Source organism: Bombus fervidus, chromosome 9 (assembly GCF_041682495.2).
Source record: "Bombus fervidus isolate BK054 chromosome 9, iyBomFerv1, whole genome shotgun sequence".
Classification (NCBI taxonomy): domain Eukaryota; kingdom Metazoa; phylum Arthropoda; class Insecta; order Hymenoptera; family Apidae; genus Bombus; species Bombus fervidus.
Window position 1 is genome coordinate 14,316,526 of NC_091525.1, and position 18,176 is coordinate 14,334,701.

At 35.7% G+C, this 18,176-nt stretch overlaps 3 protein-coding genes across 4 annotated transcripts in view; 1 reads left to right on the forward strand and 2 right to left on the reverse strand.

Annotated features, from left to right (window-relative positions):
• LOC139991236 (large neutral amino acids transporter small subunit 1) overlaps positions 1–1,238 on the reverse strand; it is a 29,099-nt gene extending 27,861 nt beyond the window's left edge. Inside the window, exon 1 of the mRNA XM_072011197.1 lies at positions 611–1,238. The gene's annotated coding sequence lies outside the window, so the exon portion shown is untranslated. The remainder of the gene's footprint in view (positions 1–610) is intronic.
• A 7,903-nt stretch (positions 1,239–9,141) lies between these two features.
• Positions 9,142–15,987, forward strand: LOC139990958 (RRP12-like protein). 2 transcript variants are annotated; one of them, XM_072010625.1, is made up of 23 exons: positions 9,142–9,369; positions 9,457–9,634; positions 9,756–9,882; positions 10,584–10,766; positions 10,852–11,011; positions 11,097–11,269; positions 11,349–11,584; positions 11,668–11,835; positions 11,910–12,018; positions 12,090–12,254; positions 12,340–12,461; positions 12,545–12,659; positions 12,731–12,967; positions 13,033–13,259; positions 13,348–13,471; positions 13,561–13,858; positions 13,941–14,098; positions 14,191–14,453; positions 14,527–14,690; positions 14,760–14,945; positions 15,030–15,140; positions 15,216–15,372; positions 15,444–15,987. In XM_072010625.1, the coding sequence occupies exons 1-23, from the start codon at positions 9,234–9,236 to the stop codon at positions 15,532–15,534; spliced, it is 3,888 nt and encodes a 1,295-aa protein (XP_071866726.1). In that variant the 5' UTR covers positions 9,142–9,233; the 3' UTR covers positions 15,535–15,987. The 2 variants fall into 2 exon arrangements, with proteins under 2 accessions (XP_071866726.1, XP_071866725.1); XM_072010624.1 differs by having other exon boundaries at positions 9,143–9,369; positions 15,213–15,372.
• Positions 15,869–17,375, reverse strand: Grx3 (Glutaredoxin 3). Its single transcript, XM_072010626.1, has 2 exons — positions 17,078–17,375; positions 15,869–16,721 (listed from the first exon to the last, which is right to left on the reverse strand). Exons 1-2 carry the CDS (start codon positions 17,125–17,127, stop codon positions 16,097–16,099), a joined length of 675 nt encoding a protein of 224 aa, XP_071866727.1. The 5' UTR covers positions 17,128–17,375; the 3' UTR covers positions 15,869–16,096.
• Between the last annotated feature and the right edge of the window lie 801 nt (positions 17,376–18,176).

Genomic DNA, 18,176 nt, shown 5'->3' on the forward strand with positions numbered 1-18,176 from the left:
AACGTAGCGGCACGACGGGCGAAAAATCAATAGACCACGTGGGTCGCCGACCGGGTTTTCCGAACCTAGTTTTCGTCCAGCGTTATCATGCCGGATAATTTGACGTCGGAGAAAGAATTTCGCAATTCGGCGGAAAAAAAGCAAAGATGATTGCCAAAGGAAGCTGGCGACATCTCTACGATAAGGGTTGATTTCATTAACCACCGTATCCCCGAACGTGAATCGTGGCTCTCGTATCTCAATCATAGGCGTCACAATAATATTCGGTCGAAGAAATATCAATAGATACGATTCTTCGAATATTCGCTAATAATGTTTAAAGTCGATCGATTTCTCGGTCCTAAGTTCTCTAGTTCTCTTAGGAGAGTGATAATTTACTTAGCCCTCTCTCGTACGACTGGCGTCGTTATTCATAACGTAACTTGCATAATAACATTACCGACACGACCTTACGAGATTACTCCATGTCCCATCCTTTAGCTATTTACAGTAATTCGCGCGAATATCCATCAAACTTTCATTCAATATTTCCCTCGCTTGTACAACCCTCCCCACGTTCATCGAACACCAAACAAACACCAAAAAGATAGGTCCATTGAAAATTACTCACCGAATAATCGATATTCGGAGGAAACGCGATGCTCGACCTTTAGAGATTCTATGCAGTTCTCTTGTCAAATATCACTGGTCACTGGTGCGTATGGACAGAGGATAGCCTCTATCGACGATCGACGCGTCGCAGAGAAAATTCACCGGGATACGATGTCCGGTATACACGCGACGTACTCAAAGCATCGTTCTTGCTCTCCGTATCCTTAGTTCCTGTTCCGGTTGGTCCGATCGTCGACACCAGCAACTGTCGAGGGCGGATGTGATCCAGCACGATGTAGCACGAGAATTAGAGAAGCCACGAAACGTGCGGCACACTGGTCGAGCTCTGAATGACCGTCGTCGAACGTTCGTTCCGTTCGTGGGCTTCCAGTATTATAACGTGCGGCAACGAGTGCCGGCGCATGTCGTCCCTCTCCTCACCCTTTCTCTCTCCACATTTTCTGTCTCTTTCTCTCTGTCTTTTCTCTGGCGGGCCTATGAAGCCTTTGTGCGCGCGTGCATCACGGCCGCGTGTACATGGCCGCGGAGTACGAACCACGCTATGCCACCCTAGAGCTTTATCGACCGGTCTATCGGTCGTTCCTTTCTACCAATTATTATTATCTCGACCGTTCTCAGTAGCGATTTTGCATCAAGTTAGTCGTCTTCTTTTATGTTTCAGATGCACGACGTATGGACGTCGGAGCGTGATCGAACGCTGCCCCAGGCTGGAATTTAGGGGATCCTGTGATCGCTGGTTGTACGGTTTGCAAATGGATCCTTTGCTGCAAGCGTAGAGCAAACGTTATATAACTACGTAAAATTCAGTTAGTCGGAGTTAGTATTTTCGAGTAAGTACGATCAAAGTTGCAGAAAAGGAAAATTGTGTAAGTTTCTTAAAATTAGAGGTGCGTAGAAATAATTGTTGATTTCGTGAAAAACTATGAAAATTATTGAAACGTATTCTTGGCTTCAGTCTTAAAATACGGCTTATATCGAAAACTTCATGAGCATCGAAGAAACGAAGCAGAGAAAAGACGAAATAACTCGTTGACGACCATAGGCAAATAAATTAAAATAACGAGAAACAAAATTATACAAGTTATCGAGTTAAAAATGTACAGAGAGGCATATTATGTATGTTGTTCGTTTATTGGAAAATCACGAAGAATACCGAAATATACCTAAATCTTGATGCCAGTCTTGAGATTTGCGGAGACTTACATCAAGACGACGCTCAAGTACTTACAGTACACTCGAATAGAAGAATCGAGCGTCTACATGCTCGGCTACGCTGGTATCAAACAGTTCATAATTCATTTACTTTTAGTAAATTTCAATGTTAACAAATTAACATAACTTCTTTCTTGATAAGGATAATGATAAGAATTCATAGCAATTACGATTACGAGTTCAAAGTCCACTGCAATATGTATGCTGCGAAATTCGTTTACATACGTAAACTAATACCCAACCGATATTTGTTATCATAATATACTAAAAGCCATTTTTAAATATTACTCGTTTAAATTTCATTTACACAAAGATAATCTTTCGAAACGAACGAATTTTAAATTCTTGAATTTTATGGAATGGTAGTAATCGTAAATTTCCTATGAAACAGCGATGATTCCAAATTAACGATCAACACTACGGAAGAATCGAACAATTCGATTTCGAGCTTTTCGCCGATAATATACTTGGCTACTATCTGCATAAGAAAACGAGCAGAGAATAAGAGAAATCTATCTTCATGAAACAATTATAATAATATCGCGTGCCATCGGTACATTGTCCGTACATTGGTAAAATCAAAAAGACACTGAGAACACAGAATTACGAGTTACGCGAGTCTATCGGACGAAATTTAACGCTTCGCACGTCGATCGCGCGATATCCTATATAGAGTGGTGCACCTGCACGATTCACGTCAGTCGATCCATATCGACCGCTTTATCGACTATGAACCGTGGTGCACGCTCGCATACTAGCAGGTAGCAAATTTACATTCTCAACCGCTCGTAAAGTATGTTTACATCATGATACGACCGGTACATGCAATAACTTAGAAGTAATAATCGAGCCTGTTAATGCGCTTATTGTAATTAATTACCATTTTCATACGACGTTTCCTTCGATCCGACAATCAACAATATCGCAAACTTCGTTTCCGTTATACTAAATTCTGAATAGTAAATGCTCTTGAAACTTTTCGATTCTTGGTTAACGCTGTTTGTCTTTTATTCTCGATTTCTTAGATCTCGTAGCTGTGCTAGATTCATACTGAATATATCGATAGCGAATAAATGATCGTTCTGACAATGTTTGAATTCTTATTTAATTAATTCGTGTATGTTCTTCTCGGTTCTGTAAATTTTGTAAGTAGCGGCGAATTAATTTGATAAATTATCGTAAATTGAGCCTACTTCCGGTATAGTGGGATTTTGATATAAAGACTCCAACAATGTCCCATTTTATTCTCTTCGATTTGTCAAATCTTACAAGCAGTAATCGATCGATAACAGATTTTGAAAAATTGCATTGTTTCTGGGATGAAAAATCGAAGCTGGATCGCACGATTTCGCTGCAAATTGCATCGGTCAACGCCATCAACGTTCCGTCCAGCAACGAGTAATCGTATTACGCTTTGTCGTGGCCGAGCAATCCTGTTTCCGTTTGTCGCGTAATTAAACCGTGTCGCTGGACGCGTCACGTCGGTTTGATAAAATTTCGATAATCAACTTCCGTCATTAAAAACCGCATCTATCATCAGGATTTCATCGTGTTTTCATCGTGATCTGTAGTTTCCTTATCAAGATCCTGATCGAGCTATTCCTTGCACGCGTGGCACGAAACAATGAAAACGACGAAACAAGATCGTGCCGTGATTTTTATGAATGGCTTTACGAGCACGCGATATTTTCAGAATCGTGACGATTCGTGACGTCGATTTCGTTTACCTAGAACGTAAGATGGAGAGAGAAGCGGTATTAACGCAACGAAAATATCTTGTTTGATCAAAATTTTCAAATTTCAAGATGTATAAAATTGAGAATTTGAAAACTCAAATGTCTGACAAAATTTCAAACTTTGATAATTCAGATGTTTGAAAATTTCGAATATTTCGATATTTAAAGATTCGAAAATTCGGAAAAATGAAAATTCTTTACTCGGTACTCGGGTAACGAGACACAGAGTCTTACAGCTATGGGAAATAGTAGCAGTAGTAGTAGTAGTAGTAGTAGTAGTAGTAGTAGTAGTAGAAACGGAATGAACGCAATCTAGGATAACGATAGCATGTAGTTTCTTGATAAAGAGAGGGGAATACCCGACGCGACGTCATTATGGAACGGTACGTGCTTTCCTAAGACTTTTCTTACGAACTCGGATTCCTTTTATTCCTGAATTTTCCTCCATTATTCCTGGGAATCTCGCTCGATTAATCGCAGAAATTTCAGTATTATTAATTGCTAATTTCGAATCGAATCCTCCGTGTAAATAAAGTTGTACAACCGCATATACGAGGTTGCGAAAAGTGTCTGTTATAACTCGATTAAAAGCGAATATCGTCAATGTATGTATTGGGTTTAGGTCTGGATCAGATTCTTCGATCCAACCGTAGCAAGGTGATCCTGGCAACGCTTGCGCGAAATAACGACTATAATTTTATTTCGTAAAATAACGTTACTTATTCGTTCGTCCGTAATTTTTATAATTAATTTGTTGTTATTTCAGGCGGACGTTGACGGCCGCCTCGTGGCGGCTGAACTGAAAAATCTGATCCAAAGCTGAACAAAGCGATTGTAAAGTTACAACAGATCGCATCCTCGCATATGCATATGCACTTTGTGCACGGGGCGTTTAAGCTCGCCCAATCCTCGTTTATAAACGGAAGATCGGCAACCAATACTGACGCATACGCTGCCACGAACGCGCAACTATAGGCAAAAATACACTGTACCGGTACCGCTACCGGCCGTTTTTCGCGAATATCTCGCTAGCTAAGCGAGTCCACCCATTACGATACACACAGGAGAAGAAAGTTGTAGAAAATGTAAACATATGCAAAAAATCATAGAAATCGGAGGGTACGCGACGTTCCTACAGTCTCATCGTTAAACGTCCTAAAATTACACGTTTATATAATTCATTTAATATACATAAGATATTTTATAACGAAATATAAAAAAATTGGGAAATGATAGCGACGAAAGCAGTATTCGTTTAGAGGTTTAGAGAATTTCCGTCGATACATTCTCAAAACTGCTAGATAATGATTCGAGAGATCAAGACCGCACAAATAAGTAACGATGTTCTGGTGCAACGAGGGAAATACGATCGACGATCGTTCAATCGTTATACGATGCAAAGGCACGATAAACTATTTGCACGTTGCATAATCTTATTTCTCCAATTACTCTTGCTAACCCTGTCATACTTGCCGTTAATGAAATCGCGTGTTTACCAAAGCAGCGGTAATTGAGAACAGTGTCCAAAGTTTTCGTAGTAATTAATTATAACATATTATACCGCCATGTAGTTCGGCCCTTGCCTAACTATAGTTTCATAATATTTCAAGTATTCTTTTTCCAACAAACATAAATAACGTAGTTGACGCAACAAATTGTTGAACTTAGGGAGCTTGGGAGATAAACAGACCGAAAATTTCTGTAATTATGACAAAAAATATGACTTTTACAGGAATGATTTATAGCGAAATATAGTTAACTTTGAACATACTATATACTTATTTATTTATCTAAGATGATTTCACTGTATCTTGTTATACTCGATCGAGTATTGTGTGCGATATGCGTGTGTGGTATCGGAGTATCGTAATTTCGTAAGGAAAGCGATAAAAATATACAGTTAACAAATTTTTTCTAAATTTTTATAGATTTGAGATTTCTTTTTTCGGAAGAGATAATTCAATTCTAAATAAAAATATAAAGCTCCCGAGATTTGTTAACAGAAACGTTAAACACAGATTTCGTGACGTTTATGCATAATAATTACTTATTTATGCGTGCTAGTATATGAAATTTTCAATTTACGTTATGTTTACTCCATAGAATCGTAAACGCCCGTAAAAATGTTCACTCTGTGCGGCAACGACGAACGCTGTTTGATTATAATTAAACGCAAATTAGTAGTAGGTATTAATTCTTGAAAAAAGAATAAAAGATAAAAATTATTATTTCCGACAAGCGCAAATCGATAGAATAACAATGACGATGCAATCGTGATAATAGAATGTACCAATTATACGATAGCGCGCTTGAGAATCATAAATACTTCCATATAAAACTGTCGACTTCGATTCTTATAAAATTCCTATAAAAAGATTCGGATATTTAAAAAAAAATTAAATCCACGTCTAAAAGGACTAATCTTGGAAGAAGTCGTCGTTAAGCCCGGTACTATGGTATAGGCAACGCCTCAAAACGCGCAAGTTCCGACGAAACAATGAAAAAAAAAAACAAAAAAAGGAGACGAAACCCGAGATTGCACGTGTCCAGTTAGAACGCGAAAACTCGTCGAGGCATAAAAGATCCAGCAGCTGAATCTGTTCTAAGGACTTCGGAAACTAGACAAAGGGGTAGAACCTCGCTTAAAGGGGTGCAAGATCGTCTGGAATAGAAACTCCGTTCCAGGTCGGACCAGGTGCATTTTTTGTAGTCCTGTCGCCATGTGTCCCCTTGGTAAATCCGTGAATTAACTATACCGCGTGACTCAATTTTCGTCGTGAAACATCGATCGATTAATTTTTCAAGTTCGCTTCCGAATTTGGAAATTCCGCAACGCAGACGTGGGCTTAACGATGCAAAAATATAATTGGCATTTACGATATGTTGGTCGCACGAGTACATAGAAGTTGGTAGCGACACAAGGAACGGGCCTCGTACGACAGAATCCTCTGGCATTAAGAAGGATTTGCGTGTCAAGGTGTAATAAACGATAACGCGATACTTGTACGATAGCCGCTCGGATCGTTACAGCGTATGATCGAAAGATCGACGCAAGATGCATTTTATCACTGTCCTCGATGTGATTGTGTGAAACTTGTTTTTAGCTTGTTCGTTTGCGTTGTTAGGTAAAAATGTTGGCTGCTTGCTTAGAAAAAGAAAGATTCTTTTTCTCATTACGGTAGCTATAGTCGATACGAGTAACTGGTATCATTGAACGGTCGGCACTAGTATCGGTTCTAACTTGAAACTCGTGACCTACGAAATATTTTAATATCACAGATCTAAATTAAAAGTTATCTAAAAAATTTAATATTCTTCGTTAAGGGGAATTTTTGCAACGCTATAAATTTTTCAATTATTCTATCAACTTGTATCGTTCTATTTTTATCAAAACGATCTTCAAATTAAATACGACGAGGATAGCATTAGGATTCGTGACTTTTATAAATGTTATTTATTTAGCATGTAACTTGTGCTATTGTTGAATATTAGCATAACCATTTTGGTATCTTAATTCTAGGAGATAATATAAACTTTCGAAAATGCACATCTGAAAAACAAGAGACACGAAAAAATAGCTGACCCGTTCACCAAATATCGATCGAAAATGTTCGAAGAGGCCGTTCCTTAATTATACGAGTAACGTAAATTCCTGGATAAGGTTGGGTAACCGGAAGCTAGCTAGGAACGAGGAAGAATCTCGTGAATTCGGCGGCACGCTTATTGCGTGGGACGTGTTTTCGTGACGTCACGGAATCAATACGCCATCCAGTCTCAGCCCACCACCTACGTCACCAATGACACCATCGCTTCTTGTCCGTGTTCAATTACTGGAAACGAGGGTACCATGTCGTCGTCGCTCGAACTTGTTCTTCTAATGCAATTTGCCGAGTGCACGGCGTCGTTTGCAACTGGCAAAACGCGTTCAATTACCACGGCAAGCAAGATCGCACCCTTCTTCCTTAATTTCACTCTATTCATTCGTGGATCTCTGGTGAGAAAAAGGTTTTTTAAATCGCGAACGTAGTCTTCGGATCGTAGTTGAAAAGGAAATGTGATTCTTCTTTGGAAAAATTTCCCAGTTTGCAGCATTTGTCACTAGTAGATCGTTTGATCGATCACACTGTTTCGATGATCGATGGTCTGGATGTTGGAAAAGAGATCGAGAGGATTTTTGATCGCTCGACGCGTGAAACCGAGATATAGCGTAACGAGCAACAGGTTTACGTTACTTTTACGCTCTTTAAGAAAGTAGAGTTTTTTTTGTATTTTACGCTGTGTATCTTTCGCCTGTACTCCTCGTATCTCTGCTTTGTTTTAATAATGCCACAACTCAAAACGTATAAACTTTAAAGAAGAAGCGTTTTGAAATTTATAAAAACATTTTCCTGAGCCATAGCCATACTATCGTATGTTATCGTATAATTGTAAAACTAAGGCCAAATTGATAACGATATATGCAATAATTTTGCCCTCTGACGCGAAGCATTATAAACATGCTGCTTCATATGATAAAACATGCTGGTAAAAAAATACTGTAAACTTTGTATGCAATAAAAGCAAATGCGAAAGTTTTTGAGTTGCCTCGCCATAAAAGCAAAGCAACTGTACGAAATCTAATATACAGTAGACGAAGTCAAGAATATGAATTTGCATAAAAATCAGCGGTCTAATCAATCCGACACGTTCCAGTATATAAATCGGTATATACCAGTATTCACATTCTATTCTTCCATCACGTACAATATACTATTTACGTATATCTAAAATAATTACGATATAATTAATGATAATACAATAATACATATATATACCAAACGCTTCTTGAAACGGACAATTCGTCCACGATGGTCATGGCCTCGTGCAAGAAGGATCTATTCTTTACTATCTGTTAATGATTCCATCTGGCAAACGTTTCCTTCACGATCGAACAACATATGTATCTCCATCGAACGAGAACGTGACCGTTGATTCGTCCGGACTCATAAGTCATATACGGTATACAATAAATTTGAAAATTTTCACGTCGCCTCGAGGAAGAACAGAGTATTCGATCGGTTACTTTGCAAATCGCCTAAACTATGACCGTCTGCCGTCCTAATTACACGCTCGATCATCGATAGTTACATTAATCATTCCGGGCAACGGACGTTTAGATTCTCTATTCTCGATTCGCTTTCCAAGATCGAGTCTCCTTTGATTCGTAGACAAAGTTATTTTTATTATCCATAGATCTACAAACTTAACAAACTTAGACAGATAGATTCGAAACTTAACAAATCTCGGAACTCGAGAACTTGAAAATTTTCAATTTTGAGAAAATAAAATTTAAAAGCTTACGGTCTTGGAAATTCGAAACTTGGATGTTTTTCTGCCTTGAAGGCTAATTTGGCTGGTCTACTATGCATCTGTCAAAAGTTCAAAAGTACATTCGTAGAATACGATGGCTCCCACTTACGTTTAAGCTACACGATGATGTATACATGCTGCCATCTTTTGGCAGTCGTTAGAACATCCTAGCATTTTTGCCATACAACGCCATTAAGGAATTCGTAATAATACAGCACGTGAAGTTTGCGTTTAACCTCGTTTTATCGTTGTGGATAAAAGTATCTGTCTTGATAAATTTCGTACCTTTCAAGTATATATTACTCAAAAATTAGGTAGGAGAAAATGGGTAAATTGGGACCGCGGTTAAGTAGCCGGAAAAAGGCGAAACGTTGGCCGAAGGGTCAGAGTTCCAGTTCTAATCCACAAACTAAAAAGCACCGGGAACAGGCATCATGGATGTTCTTTAAAGATTCAACAGGTATAAACTTACAAATATCAATGATTAGAATTTTTTATGATTTTGTTTTTGTGTTTCATATTATATTAAATTTTGTAATTCTCTTAGTCTCTGCGAAGCCTGGTATAACAAAGCAAGATTTAAAGAAACACAATGCTATTCAAGGGATTGAACCACGGGTAGAAACACCTGATAGCGATGATAACTCTTGGGAAACATGTACAGAAAACACTGCTGATACCTTTGCTACCAATTATAGTAATTGTTCAAATATATCGTTTAGTAGGTTAGTACATGATCGTATTTAAATCAAACTTAGTTTCAAATATCGGCAATATGTATTCAAAGATATTATTAAGTGTTAAATTGAGCGATTAATTGAATATTATTGAATAATAATTTTACAGGTTTTTAAATCATTTTCAATCGAAATCACTGTTGCATAAGGAAATGTTAGCTGTGTTGTCTGCTGTAACGGAGATTATAAAACAGCACGGTGGTAATGAATCTAGCACAGAATATTTTGCTGCATTGGTACGTATTACAAGACGCTTTTTAACCCTTTGCGGACGGGGCTGCTCGACGAGAGGATGTCGCTATGGACGAGAGATATTGGCGCACACGGTTGAGAAAATATACACGTTGAACGATTACGTTACTCATTGTCGAGGCTTGTATTATTTCCTTCGATATTTAGTTCATCGTCACCGTGACTATCGGTAGAAATATCGAAATATCTGAACTATATCCTTGTTGAACCGAGTTCGTTTCCACTGTCTGAACCACCGTTGTCGTCTTCTATCTTGTCAGGTTCGAAATAACATTCGTCATCGCTATCAAACCTTTTCTGAATCTTTTAGGCATCGTGTACAATGCATACAAGGTATTATAAAAATATATAAAATTTATAAAAAGCTTGCTGATTCGTCTGGTAATGCCATTGAAAGACTGAAATTCGTTCTCGCTCGGCCATCATCCTACATCGTGAGTTTACGTTAAACGGAAGATAAGATTTCTAAAGATCTATAATTTTCTTCCATCGAAAACATAGTACTGTTTAGTTTACTATACCCGTGTGTAAGTGTGCATAAGATTATCGCTCAGAAAAATAGACGTACGTCAGACATCTCAAAATAAGTAGCAGGAACTGTGAACAGATTCGGGCGGCTATATACCGATACCGCAAAGGGTTAAGAAAGGTATGGACAAACTAATTATAAATATTAATATCTTAGATGAGCACTTTGGAAGCGATTGAATCGGATGCGTCAATCGCAGCCACGCTCTCGTTATTAGGCATGGGCCTAAAAACCGTCCCAAAAAATGTTTTAAATATCCAATTTGGAGCTGCAAGTGCAATTTTCTTACGTATCCTTGTTAAGTATGCATCGTCGGAAGAGTACCTAATACTTCGACATGTAAATCGTTTTTCATTCTATTTCTTTGTATGATTTTAAACATTACACCAAGGTATATACTATCTATATTTTTCATTTTTCACAGAGTATTCATTGTTTATCCGTGCTCCTTCGAGCGCAAGAAGCAGCCATATGGTCTAGTTCATCTACGATGCAAGTGTTGGATGTTATTTTGTCATTTACTATACACTATAAACCAAAATTAAGAAAATCAGCGCAACATGGAATATGTGCTATATTAAACGGTAGCGCAAATTTGAATAAAGAAATTATTCGAATAAATTGGTCAATGTTTGATAAACTTTAATATTACAATGTTAACAATTATAGGAAGTGATATCATGAAAGGTGAAAACCCACCGCAATATCATCCAGCTACTCCATACATCGCAAAATTCTGCATTGGTCAACTTGACTCCGAGTCCGATGGTATTACAAATGTTCTCCATATCCTTACGCTACTAAAAGACATTTTCCATCATTTACCAAAGATTCATGTGAAGGTATTTGTTAACATTTGTTAAGGAAATACATAGATTTATATTATATAATTAGGAACTTTTGTTTTTATATTGTATTTAGACTGTCAGTGAATCTTTATTGAAACTTATGAGTATGAAAAATGTGTTAGTAACATCATGTTGTTTACAAACCTTTCATGGTTTGTTCGTTTCTCGACCATCAGAAGCTATTCTACCAGTACAAAGAAATGGGCAAATCATTACTGCCTTATATGATTATCAACCTCCAGCAACTGATACGCAACCAACTTTAGCCTGGCTAACTGTAATGCGAGAAGCGTATTTAAATCTAGCCTGGTAAACAAACTTTTATATTTAAGCTCCTTATATCCAATTTCATTGAAGAGATAATAATCGCTGAATGTATTTTTCCTTTGTAGCAATTCATTAAATTTATGCGCAGTTCTTTTACCAAGAATTTTAGACAGATGCATGCAATTGTGGCTTTCGGACAAATCGGAAGTTATATCAGGTTCTTCGCACACGATAAAAATTTTATTAGAAGACTGTGTCGGTAAAATATGTGAAACCGAAGAATCAATGAAAACGTAAGATTAGATCTAATTATTATTCTTCGTATCTATAATTTATATTTCATCATTCATTTATATCATACTTTTAGGTATAAGGACACTATCAATCAGATAACTTTTATGATCCATCAAGCATTAGGTTATCAGTATTTGGAAGCTTGGTATCATATTCTTCATTTAATAGCCCTACTGTTTCAGGTAATATCGATTTTTCTTGCTCCTTACCCTTTTGTCAATGCTGTACAATTCAACATTCCCTTTTATTACAGGTAACTGGTAAAGCGAAAAGTCCGCAATTAATAGAGATATTAAAAAGTCTAGCTGAGTTACGTGATTCTTACAATTTTGCATCGAAAAATGACGCTGAGTACGCTATTGGAGCTGCGATAAGAGTGCTAGGACCGGAGACAGTATTAAATTTGATTCCATTGAAAGCAAGTAATTCTATATGAATCGGATTATGCTAAGAAAGAAAAGCTTTATTTTGTAACTATAGCGATATAAATCTCTATTCTATAGGTATCGGACAATGCGATTAATTTAAAAAGAACTTGGCTACTACCATTATTGAAAGATTGCGTGCTAGGTGGATCACTTACTTTCTTCACGGAAATATTACTACCTATCGTTGCATTGTGCGAGTAAGTATTTCAATCTATCTTTATTATAAGTGTATAAATTATCTTATATTGATATTTTTAATGATAATTGTACTTGATTTTAGAAAAAAAGCAACCGAACCTATAGGCGGGAAAACTTACGAATTTCTCGTTTGCCAAGTCTGGGCTATTTTACCAAGTATATGCAACAACGCTACTGATGTGAAAGATAATTTCAAGGTATACATCAGAGATAAATATAAAAGATATATAGTATCAAGTATTCATGAGATAACTTTTATCACGTTTAGAATATAGCTAAACTGTTAGGAACAAATTTAAATGAGAAAAAGGATTTAAGGATGTCGATAATGTCTGCCTTACGAAGATTAATAACGAAAGCAGTCGAGGATGACAAAAAAGAAGATATACAAGAACTAGCTAGATTTGCAAAGAATTATTTACCATTGTTTTTAAATCTATACACTACTAAGCCACTTGGAACTGACGAAGAAGGACAACGCTTTGCTACATATGATACAATACGAGTAATTTGTGAACAGAAGGAGTAATTTTCTTTAAAGAGATTAACTAATATTTGGTACAATTACAGGTGTATCTTACAATTACGGATAAGGGATTGGTACACGAATTATTCGATCGTGCGTTATTTAAGTTGAAAGAACCTGATATCGACGATTTTTTCAAAGAAAGTATTCACGATATCGTAAGATTATTTATTAATTATACTGACACTGATAGATTAAAGACGTTTTACGATATGTGTGTACCGCTTCTTAAAGAAATTTCTAGAACCAAGGAACAGAAGAAAGCATATAGGTAACTTTTTAATATATTTGGAATTAAATATTTTAATTATCTTTTCTGCAAAAACAAAAATTATTTTTTTCCTTGTATGTTCTTTCAGGTTTTTAGAAGAGATATGTGCCAGTGAGAAGGAAACATGTAAAGAGTTTGTAGTTCAACACAGACGCGAGATACAAAAATTATTAATATCCTCGGCTACTGAAGTCGCAAAACCAAGCAGAGGAGTAAGTGCTAACTTATAAACGTTGCTCTATAATATCAATTTCTTATGAAAATTTTAACAAGTAAGCCTCTTATTCATTTTGTTAATTAGGCACGATTAAGATGCTTAATCAATCTCATCAAAATTCATCCACAACTTGAGAAAACTAAATTCTTAGAAGCCATTGTGCCCGAAGCAGTAATCTATTTAAAAGATTTAAATACGAAATGTCGGACTTCTGCGTATCAACTTTTAAACACTATTGCCGAGAAATTTTTAGGAAATCCTACACATCTTAAAGATTATGTTAATATGCTCATGGTTGGTTTGAGTGGTGCGACAGGAAATATACAAAAGTATTGTAGCGCGTCCTTGCTGGCACTTTCCTCTATCACTTATCATTACAATGGTACAGTTTATTTCAAACTAAAGTTAAAATAAATATTTCGTGTATAAAAATAAGTAATAGCATATTAAAAATATTACAACAGGATCTTTAGGTATAGAAACAGTTAAAGAAATCTTGGAACAAGCTTGTATTTTTGTTACAAGTCCGACGAGAGAAATTGCAGAAGCCGCATTAGCATATATCAAAGTCTATATTACTGTGATGCCATCTCATATTGCTGCTTCGAATTTAAAATCGTTGGTTAGTAACAAAGGCGTTCAATTAATAACAATAAAAGGTTAGTAACAAAATCCCGTATAGCTCAATAAAAAGACGAATTAATGAATTTGCAGATAGACGCTATATGTGCAATGAACGATGACTGCCATAGGCATTACAGACAAAAAGTACGAGATATTCTAGTAAAGTTAATAAGAAAATATGGAATGGAAACAATTTCTGGCATGATTCCAGCCTCTAATACGATGTTACATAAGAGATTAAAAAATATGAATAAGGCAGAAGAAGCGAAGAAAAAGCAAAAAGAATTGAAGAAATTGAAAAAACAAGAAAATGACGAGGATACTGAATTCAATGCAAAGAGGAAACCTAAAAGGTAACTTCGTATTTCACTTTAAACGAAATTTTTCTTAAACCGAAACAACTCTATAACGTTTATAAAAATTCAGTATGGAAGAAATATTGGCGGATAGCGATGATGAGTATGATGAAGATATGGACAATGAAGAGTCGAGGAAAAGGAAGAAAAGAACATCGCGAAAGGAAGCCTGGATTCATGAGAATGAAGAGATTGTTGACCTCGTTGATCCTGCGGCTGCTCGAAATATATCAAGTAAGTCTAGATATTTTTCAAAATTCGATTAGTCGAAGTTGGAATTAAATTTACAAAATAATTTTTTAGCAACGCAACCTACAGTCGCTATAAATTCAAAAATAGCAGCTATAAAACGGAAAGATCGTGAATTTAAGACAACGTCTGATGGCCGTCTTATTATCACAGTAGATAATGAGAAAGATAATGAACCAGAACCCAAGAGAAAGAAGAAATCTGCACTTTTGTTGCACAGCGATTCGGAAGACGATTACGGTAAGAATACATAATTGTAGAAAAATGTAAAGTAATTCAAAGAAACAAGTGAACAAAGCCAATGAATTTATGTTATATGATCAGAAGATGATGTTCAGTCTGTGGCCACGTCGCAAGCAATGCATAAAAAACGTAAATATAGCGATAGTTATGATAACATTAGCGTAAGAAGCGGATCCACGTTAAAGTATCAAGGTATAATAGTAATATATAATCTATAGTAAATTTTGATCTGTTGTTTAATAATCATAATTTTGGTATCCATAGCAGGAGGATCTGGAATACATCGACCATTGAAAAAGTCAAGAACGGAATATATACCAGGAGCAGAATATAAAGCGTCAAAGGCTGGAGGCGATGTTAAAAGGAAAGGAAAACCAGATCCATATGCTTATGTACCTCTGACAAGAGCGTCGTTAAACAAAAGGTAAATAACGATACCATGAATTTTGATTTAAATTAAAGATACTCATTGAATTGACTTATTTTTATCTTTAGAAAAAGGAAGAAGAATGCGAGTAAATTTCAGAACATTATTAAAGGAGCGAAGAAAGGCGCGAAAATTGGAATGAAGCAAAGGAAAAACTAAAGTATAACATAGTATAATATAGTATAAAAAAATTTCAAAAACTATGCTTTTGTGATACGAGTCTCTAATTATGATTAGATTTCACTGACTATAAATTTGTACATACACAACAAGATACATGATATAAAGATGTACAAGAAATGACATTTCATTAAAAATTTGTGACGATTTATAATATATGTGGATTAATACATTAACAGATAAACATTTGAGAGATTGGCATATTTGAAAATAAAGTGACTTCGTTACAGAGCAAACGAATTCCTATATTACTATTTATTTGTGTTATGCAATCTGTTGACTAAAAATTAGCGCTTACAAAAAGATAAAGATACTTTTAAGCAGGTGGTTTAATTTATTGCGTATTTCCATAGAAGAAATATTGAAATCCTTACAACTGATACAAAATAACTTACAAATAATTATATTAATATGGGGACTGGACTTTTTTTTTTTTCGAAAGAAATTATATGATCCTTAATAAGTGCCTATAATTAAGCACTTCTATTGAGCTAAAAGTATTTAAATATTTATGTAAACAGAAACTCACGTTTCTTATGCATTAGCTCTTCTTAGGCAACATGCTTTCCAGCTCTCCAGATTCCTTCATTTCTTTTACAATATCCAATCCTCCAATGAGCTCTCCATTCACATATAATTGAGGATACGTTGGCCAATCACTAAATTTTTTAAGTCCTTCTCTAACGTCGTTATCTTGTAAAATATCAAACGTCTGGTAATCTGTCTTACAAGAATCTAAAATAGACACTATTGTTCTAGAAAATCCGCAACGTGGAGTGGTAGGAGATCCTTTCATGAAAAGCATACAGGGTGCTTGATTTATTAATTTCTTTAGTCTTTCTTCGAGTTTTTCTTTAGGTTCACATGTATCAAACGAAATAGAATCTTTATTGGTCGATAATTGGCGCTTAATTTTCTCCGCTATAGCTGCAGGATTAGCTCCATCGATTCTATCGACTATGGTGTCATTTCTTGTGAGAACAACCGTTGGTACCGCACTGATACCAGCTTTCAAGGATACATCAGGTACTTTTTCAGCTTCGATCTTGGCGAACCTAACCCGCTGATACTCGGCCAGTTTGCTCATTTCCTCGATCACATCATTTATTTGCGAACACTGATCGGCCCAGGATGCGTAGAAATGAATGACAGAAAGATCTTGTGACCTGACACGACAAACGAACACGACCTTGAAAATCACCGACTTAGCAATTTCCCTAGTTTATCACAGAATTATATCGATAAAAAATTGTGACTTGTGAACTTTTTCACATCGAACGAAAATAATATAAGGTCGTAGTTATCTTTTGTTATATTGCAATATTTAATCTATTTCATCATAGAAGTAAAAATAGAAAATATTTTCTTTCGCTACTTTGAACAATATTTCGAGACAAATTGAGATATATTTCGAGATTAACTGAATCTTTTATACAATAATATGTTAAACAATGAATGATATTCATCGACTAGGTTATATTGTTTCTAGAAACTGAATTACTTGTTATTTAGAATTACTCACTTGACGTAATTTTTGTATTCTTGTTCAGAATTGAGATTAATGATAGACATCCTGTCACTTTATTCTGTGTAATTGATAAACACGCGATAATATTATCAAGAAATATTTTGCAAATTCGTTTATTCACTACGACAGCTTCTACGCAACTTTTAACACCGCTCTTACGAACGTTTTACATTCACAAATGCGACAGTACCGCGGCTGTGCAGTAGTTCGCCAATCCCCTACATTCTATAGTAGAATAGTTCCACTGCACATGGTATTCTACAACAAACTTCATTAAATTATTTTAATAATTTGTGAACAATACTAATTTATGGCTTAATTATCGTTACTATTTCTCTGTTATTTGACGAATAAAATAAATTGAAATGTTGTTAAGGAAATTACATGTATGTATACAAATTTTTCTTTGAATCTTCGTTTTAAATCCTTCAATAAAAAAAACCGCATATATTATTTAAATTTAAATAATTTAGAAAACATTTAATCCAATATAAAAGATATAACATTTTTTTAATGAAAATGGAACGAAATGACAAATGTATTACACATTGTGAACTTGACTTTAAGCCACTGATTCTCAACCGAAAGATAACGTAAACAAGAATTTATTCTATAATTTATTCCACGGTCATATAAGATCTCGACACCAATATACCGAAGCCTAGGGAAAATCTGGAAATCGAGTCTCGACTAGTTATTGATTATTGATCTTTCAATGTTGACTTTTCACGGTTAGATACGACTCAGTTTTCGGGCGGTTTTCCCTAATGAGTGTGCAGATCTGTTTATATAATCATGGTTTATCCGATGGGACGAGTCGGAAGAGGTACATAAAATTACGTACGTAATCAAAATCTGGGGGAAACCAAAATTCAATTCATAGTTTGTAACGCATAAAATGGAAAGCTATTCTACCAAACATTAATTCCCTAATGGATATATCTCTGTAAGATGTTAACTGTAATAATCTGCAAAGAAGCTATGCAACGATATCGAAGAACGTACTATGATAAATCATAGTATAACTTGACTTTTACTTGCTGAAGCAGTACAGTAATGTTCCGTTGATTGTTCAAGTGAATGGAACCTTATA